This window comes from Ambystoma mexicanum, chromosome 1q (assembly GCF_040938575.1).
Source record: "Ambystoma mexicanum isolate Mex_15411 chromosome 1q, UKY_AmexF1_1, whole genome shotgun sequence".
In the NCBI taxonomy this organism is placed as follows: domain Eukaryota; kingdom Metazoa; phylum Chordata; class Amphibia; order Caudata; family Ambystomatidae; genus Ambystoma; species Ambystoma mexicanum.
In genome coordinates, this window is record NC_090922.1 from 1,014,361,567 (window position 1) to 1,014,369,616 (window position 8,050).

The window sequence follows — 8,050 nt, forward strand, 5'->3', positions numbered from 1 at the left end:
CACCACTACCACAACAACCTGGAAGTCCTGGAGAGAGTAACAGGTGTGGAGATACAGATGAGGATCAAGAGAAAGATGAAGATGAGGTAGAGGAAGTACCCATCTCCAACACCTGGAGTGAGTCCTGGGTGTGGAGATTTTTTAGCACCGTTGGGGGTGTACCAATGGCTCGGGCAGCCAAGGTAAAATGCACTGAGTGCTGAAAACCTGGGCTATACTCCTGCATGACCACCTTCATGAAGCGCCACACCAAATCCAACCACCTGGGTGCTCCGAGAAAGGCTATTGTTTTTTCAGGGAGAAGTAGGCTATCTTCCTCTACCCCATTTTCCTCAACTGCTCCTGCTACCACACAGTGTACTTTCCTCAGGCAGAGGATCCCACCGGCTGTCCTGCAGGCCATACAAAACAATGTTGACCCTTACTTTTCAAGGGTCACCGTAAGTTTGTACTGCAACGCACCAATCTGTAGAGTGGAGCAATTTCGTAGTGCTTTTGAGGGTGTGTTCAACAAGTATGAGAAACACTGCCCCTCACCTTAAATTTAAGGCCTGCCCAACATCTTCACTGCCCACCTACCCCTCCATCTCCGTGGTTGGTGACCCTTCCTTGCCTTCCCTCCCCCACCTTGCCTTGCTTCTGCTGACAAAACATTTTAAAAAGCCAAAAGAAAATACAAAATCTAAAAACACAAAACAATGGTTCCTTTAGGAGTCACCTCTCACAGTTAAAAGATAGAACTGAAAATACAAACTCACAGGCCCCTCTGTAGTCTGCATAGTCCGTGGACAGAGCGGTAGTCTGCGGACATATGGAAAATTCCAGGCGTGGGTTGGGGAAATGGAAATCATTTTAATTGTTTATAGCAAAAAAATTGTGTCTAGTAAACTAACAAAGATTCTACAAAACGCAATTATTTTTTGTAACTTTCCCAAAAAGTGCTTCTGATTTCTTTGCTCTATTTTTAATTTTTATTTAATGCAACTTCTAATGAATACTTGAATCGATACTGTATGTGTTCACAAAAACTGCTTCAATGCATTTAGAATGTTTTCTAGAAAAATCAGATTGCCCACATCAGTTAGATGCAATCCATTTCTATGAAAAATGTTTACAATATCAAATTTAATATTTTAATTATGAAAAGATGTCATGCCAACATCTCGCAAAAAAGTACATACAGCTTTATTCACATTGTGCCTTGCTTTTTCCATTTGTAGAAATAATACATTCAAACGCATCCATATGTGTCTCTAAGCAATCCGAGAAATGATTTTCAATGTGGAAACAGTTCCATCAACTTTCCAAATGTATCCTTCATTGCAAACTGTAATGAAATTCTGGTAACCTACCCAAACTGTTCCCACCACAGGGAACAACAATGATGTCTGGATCTTTCAAGTGAACCATATTCTCACAAAACTGGAGCAAATCTGCCCACGTCATTCCTCGCACTCCATACCATAAAACTTGAAATTCATGGAATCCAAGATTTTCAGACAATCCACAGTGATCAGAATAGACCTCAGCCAATGGTTCCAAGAGTCCCCCAAAATCCATACACTCTGCCTCCTCAAGCCATCTTCAGTGCTCTCACCAAACAAAACTCCTGCTACCCTCTCTTCCTGTACACCACAACCAGGTTACCTGATTGGGTGATCCCCGTTGTCTGCAGACATCCATGATTGTCTGCGGTCTCTGCAGTCCCCTTTCCATGCAATGCATCCTCAAAAGAACGAGATGTGGCACGTGCCATCCCCGGACCACCGTGGTGCCCATGGACACTGTAGCACAGGGCAGCCCTTTTACCCTGCCCTATTATCTCAGTTCACCACTTCAGATGTACACTTGAACTCTGAGAGCACATATCTCCTGTTAATCACAGCCATCTGCATCAGAAACTACTATAAACTCTCCATGATTTCTATTTCCAGATTCAACAACATCTGCATCTAACAAGACATAGTACAGGAATTGAGATTCCTTGCATGCTAGAATACAACAGACTACGTGCACTGCACACCCACATCTAGCTATATACCCTGTACCTCAAAAACAAAAACCTTTCAATAGAAAACCAATACAAACAGAACCTATAACATATCTCCAAACAATGCAACTAAAGAAACAATGCCCAACTGCTTCTCCATCAAATAATACAACCACAAAACTGTCTACTACAAACTCAACTGCACGTCCATCATAACACAAAGAGACAAATATCTCTTCTCCCAAAGAATCTGCAGGCCCATCTAATGATGCAGAGATACAACTCTCTGGCCCATTTAAATTCAGCAACACAACTGAAGTAAATTGCTGTCAATTGCTGTGCAAATGTAACAATCAATCTTCTCTTCCAATTGCCACCAATTATTCACAACATTTACTTAAGCGGCTTGGACCAGTTGTGTTTGCAAATGCTCGTCCTTCACAGAAATGCCACAAATAATCCTGACAGCACTTACAGTGTCACAGGTATAAGCCAATAATTGGAATACTGTACAGAAATGGTAGCATTTACCATAAACACACAAGAAGATCCTCAGGAATTCCTAACGTACTTACTAAAAAGTACTAGAATCCACAAACAGCCCTATGAATGATATCTTCCAGATTTCATACACGTGGAAACATACATGCACTGTCTGCAACCATGTTTCACAAGAGCACATCCCTAATGAACGGTTACCAAATTTTGAATCCATTCCATTTCACCAGCTTCTGAAGAATGAAATCATGGCCTATTATGCACTTTTTGCAATTCAGACAATCATTCTAGCATACAAATAAACTCACATGGCCAATATTTCATACTAATGCTTCTAAGGTACAATGCAGATTTTACCAAAAACAACTGTAAACTCACTAGCTGTACGCTCAGCCAAGTATCTCTTGGGAAAAAAACCTTCACAAAAGTAGGCATAATATACTTCACTGGTGCCAAAACCACTTCAAGGCACTATACTGCATATGTCAAAAAAATAAGTAGTTGGTTTGAATGTCCATGCCCCCAAGAATGTGCCTCCTGGCCACAATCGCCACAATAAAATTAAACCATATGACATGTACGTACAATACACATTTAAATAACAAAAGTCACCCTGAACCCCCTGCAATTGGAATGATGTCAGCGGATGCCAAAATTGACTGCGAACTGGGCAGCATATGCTAACCCTTTTTCACTTAAGAAAACAGCTCCATATCATTTTGATTTCAACCCCCACCCTTTCCAGCTGCTCTTTCAAACACCAAATAACCCCAAATGTGTTTTCCTGACTTTTTCCCCACTGAGCTATTCACGGACACCAGCGGCTGTCCGCAGATCCAAAATGGCAACCGTTTCCAAAAATATGACACTTGACGCTTTTCACCATCCAATCAGCAGATGCGTCCGATCAGGCCAGGCCCTGATTGGCCCATGGGGGTATCTGTGGCCCAAATAGGGAAGTGAGGCCGCGGACCAGATCCAGACATTACTAATTTATTTTGACCTACATTTTGGCAATTTTAAAAAAAACTGGGTTGATTTGGACCAAATTCATAAAAGCACGCTTTCAGGACGAAGCCGCCGCTCCTGCTAGAAATTTGGTGGAAATCCGTACAACGGTTTGGGCTTGCAGACTGCTATGAGTTGAGCTACTTAACCATAGCTAGTTGAGCAACTTAACCATAACTACACAGCCGCCTCTGCATGCCGTGTAATGACTTTCTCAACAATAAGCAGAAAAACATATGTATGATATTCATCTATCTTCGCGATTCGGTTTAGTTGAAGGTAGCCTTATAATTTTCCCACACCAGCCTTTTAGATTCTTAAGACTTCTAAAAAGCTGAGCAAGTTCAACTAGAGGTGTTGAGTGGCATTTCTTGATTAGAGCCAGGAGATGTCTCTTGCGCAGATGATTACCGTAGTGCTTACAAGTATAAGGATTGCATATCAGCCTATTCAGCGGACACTCGCGCTCTACGTACCTTGATGTTTTTGATAATGGTCTGGTCTTCTGGCACCAGGGGGCTGATGGCGATTACGACATTTTCATACCCGTGGTCGTTAAGGTAGACTGGCGAGGTCCTGATTGCATAAAGGCATAAGAGCGAAACGAAGGCGGCACTCGCGACGGAAGTCATTTGAAAAACTGCTGGAGCCTGCAGTTACCTCTGCGAATAGACAGAAAACATTCCAGTATTTCAGGATTCGTGTGAAACCGATTAACGCGAGGGTGTGTAGAGATGAAGGGAGGTGCAGTGGGTGGCTCCTATATCAGGGCGAGCCAACTCGGTAACTCATACCTTGTTTTACGAAGGCAAATGAAAGGACATTGAAGCCGGTGTATGTAACAGGTCCGTTGTTGTGTTAAAGCACTCTCCATTCATGATATTGTTAGCAGCCACAATACTGGAACGTATTCTACAGATGCCTTTCCTGCAAATTTCAGATTAACTGCGAACAATTCTCGTTTAGGGTGACATTTTAAAAACAGCTTTCGGGTTTCTGTAGCACAGTGCATTTACCCTATTGTTTTTGTTTTGTTACAGTGGTGGCAGTCACAAATGGCAAATTGCTCCTTTTGTGACAAGACTAGTACCCAAGATGGAGTTGGTCAGTAAAATGTGCTGAAAACTGTGCATTTTAAAGAATATATATTCAGTAGTACTGCTCAAACATTCTAGCTAACTCATCAAAGTGGGCCGCTTTGGGCAAAAATCATGCCTACTTTAAACCCATTAAACTGGTCACACTAGCATACTGGGCCTGCTCTTTGAGCATTGCCCAATTGCCTTATAGGCCAGTCCAAACCTGGCTGCAGGTGTACCTTTCTTCAGAATAATGCTTTTCGACGGATACAGTTGGATGAGACTCGTTGGCAAGAACATTTCGAAATTTGCAAGATATTACCATAACGAGATCCATAAAACAGACATGTAAACATGATTTACAACTAGCTGAATTTAACTACCAATATATATATTTCCATTGTGAGGTGCCAGTTTTCTAGAACCACTTCCTAACCATTTGCTAGACCCTTTGCTGACATTAGAGAAGCCCGAGAAAAAACACAGCTATTTAAAAGGGGTGTGGAGCTGTGTTATTTTGCATAAGAAGCGTTTAAAAAAAAGACAAGCCTTGTAACACATTGTAAAGTAGCTATTTTTAGAATTACGCAATATTCATTTTTAATAAGCACATATTATAGTCGCAACAATAACGTTACGTGTCTCTTACTGAGCAAAGCACATGAGTACAACCCTGAATAACCATGTGCATTAATTGCGCATTCATTTCAGACAGAAGGTTATCATCCCAATGATGGACAGTCTGGTGCACGCCTGTGAGAAATTGCAAGGGAACAACAAGCACCAAAGAGAATTTGTGACTGCTTAGCTTTGCATACAATCAAATGAACATGTTGAACTATAAGAATGATCAAAGAGCTTTATATTTGACAATATGCACTGGGATTGGTGTTCATTTCATTTTTCACAGTAATCACCATAACATTAACATGTTTGTGAGCTTGAACCATATATACACATTTGCCGAAGCCTAATGATTTGTCCGTGAGTGTTACATGGCTGTAACATCTGTTACATGACTGGAGTCCAAACGACGTCTTGCTTCTTGTTTCGAGGGAATTTTAGAAGAGGAGGTGTGGGTCTTAATATGAGCATGCTCAGTCCCTAATGTACAGATACCCTTAGATACCAGGTAGATAATTGTTCCAAGCAACAGAAATTAAAGTTAAAGATGGGCAGCTTTAAGGCCCAGATAATATTCCTGATACACCAAGAACCAATGGCCTGGAAGGCGGGTGGAGGTCTCTTTCCTTCTAACAAAATAAATGTCAGTTTGCTAGACCTGGGTGATAGATATATCATCTGGTGTATTGCAATGAAAGCGGGAAAATGTTGATGTGGTCACCATATTGCCTGATTTTACCAGATGACACCAACCCTTGAAGAAGATTTCATTTGGATCCTGCTGGGAGAGCAGGACTTTCCAGAGTTCTCCATTTGTGAGGTGTAGGCAGGTGTTCTAAGGCAGAGGTGAACTCTGTCTCCCAACCATCCACAGTGCCACTGGGTGTGAACCTGCCTCTGTAACAAGACCTGTGCCTCTGCCAGCCACAGCAGTACCCATGAATTCACTGTGTGGAAGGACCCCTTCAGTTGTGTGCCAGCCTCCCCTGTGTTTGGGATCCCAAGTGTAAGGACCCATCTTGTCCCCAAATTCCTGGAGTGGGGCTCTCAGCAACCTGAGAAGTGGCCTGATACTGGAGCAAGACCTACCTCTCGGCCCACCACAGTGGTACCCAGGACCATGCCATGTTGAAGGACCTCTGATGTTGTGTGCCAGGCTCCCCCGTGTTTGGGAGCACAAGAAAAGGACTCTTCTTGTCCCAAGCCCCTGGATTGGGAATAGCAGCACCCTGAGAGCCAAGACCGGGTATCTTATTATTGTTCTCCATTGAACTTCTTGGATCCGTGTTTCCAGAACCGTCTCACACGTTTGAACCACCAGGACCCTCTATGTCAGTCTAGGAAAATTAGACACCCCTCGAACGGAAGGCAATGCAGGATAATTGGTTGGCCGAAGACCAACCGCCTCATTTAAAGTGTTAAGAATATATGCTCTTTAGTCATTAGATAGTTACTAGCTCAACTAGAGTGCGGCCATTTTAAGATGACCAGAATTGCCATTTTGTTTTCTCTCTCTGTTCTCTCTAACGCTGCTACTTTGCCTCATGTAGAACTGCTTTGCTGTAGATATTATTCCGCTTCAATGGTCCAAGATTACTAAAGACATGTTGAAACTTTACGCTGGAGAGCCAGACAGAAATGCCCGGTTCCCTCCCCGCACATATCCTTGAAGGCAAGGAGCAAGGCATTTTAATAAGTACACGGATACCAGTGAGTCTCCTTAAAAGAATAGCAATGCACGAAACTAATATTAAAGGGTATGAATTATGTTCTTCTTTACGGCCCCCCTTCTGAGCACTGTGATGTCCCGGAGAGCAACCTGACCTCTGGAGCGTGAATCGAAACCAGGAGATAGTAAGGCCTGGAATGTGCCAGTCCCGCTATGCGCAGCTTGTCCATGAAAACAGAACCGCTGTGTTCTCACAAATAAAGAATAGTGTCTATAAATTTGAGATTGCAAACTGTTACTAAATATGGTGATCTAAAGTGTCATATTCGTCACCATGGTCAATCATCACCTCCACTTCAAAGGGAATGAATTAGGGGCGGAATCGAATGTGTCAAATGTGTCATTACTGATTATAAGATGCTCATTTTGTATATATGTAACTGATGAACGATTTTCAATCGCTTGCGTCCCTCGAGGTCTGTTAGACACACGTCGCGTGGCATGGGACCATTTGGCCAACTGAGACTATTTGTTTTGCAATAAACCCTAGATTTTGGGAATACAACCTTGTGTCTGGCTTATTAGTTAGTGTGTGGTGATTGTGCCTCAGGGGCCCCTTCAAGATGGCGCCTGAATAGGGACCCTCCCCCACTTGTTCCATCGTGTACGTTGCAAAATAAGGAAGGCAGTAAGAATGGCAAGGACGGGATCAAGAGGTGTTCGGGGCGCCCTGCGTAAGTGATGAGATTCCTTGCTGCAGATATGAACACAGCTCATCCCTGACGGATGTCCCCGGCCAGTGAACAAGGGGCCGAGGGTCCCAAAACGAGGCCGAGCCAAGATACGCAGACACAACGTCATTGGTTGCGTCAGTATATGGACGAATTGTGTCTTGAAAAGACAAATTGACTAATCAGGTGAGTCGTGCCCCGATTCGTAAGTGATCCTGATATTGGTTGAGAGTTGATTTTGCAAAATCAAACACCCAGAGTAAGTTTGACTAGCCAAGGGTAAGGTTAAAACATGCCTGGGGTATTGTCCACCTTAGCGGGATTTTTCCGCTGCGGCGAACAATCTTTGGAAACTGGCCAGGTCGCGCCTCCGGGAGAAACGCCGGCTTATGATATGTATGTAAAGTATGGTATGGCAGCAATAATGTTTTGTGAAATTTGGCATAAGCAA

The 8,050-nt window shown here is 43.0% G+C and overlaps 1 protein-coding gene across 1 annotated transcript in view; it reads right to left on the reverse strand.

Moving 5' to 3' along the window:
- LOC138540423 (calcium-activated chloride channel regulator 1-like) overlaps window positions 1-4,182 on the reverse strand; it is a 493,684-nt gene extending 489,502 nt beyond the window's left edge. The window contains exon 1 of the mRNA XM_069641684.1: window positions 3,973-4,182. Within this exon, the coding sequence (XP_069497785.1) occupies window positions 3,973-4,128 (156 nt within the window). The 5' untranslated portion in view covers window positions 4,129-4,182. The remainder of the gene's footprint in view (window positions 1-3,972) is intronic.
- Window positions 4,183-8,050: the final 3,868 nt, after the last annotated feature.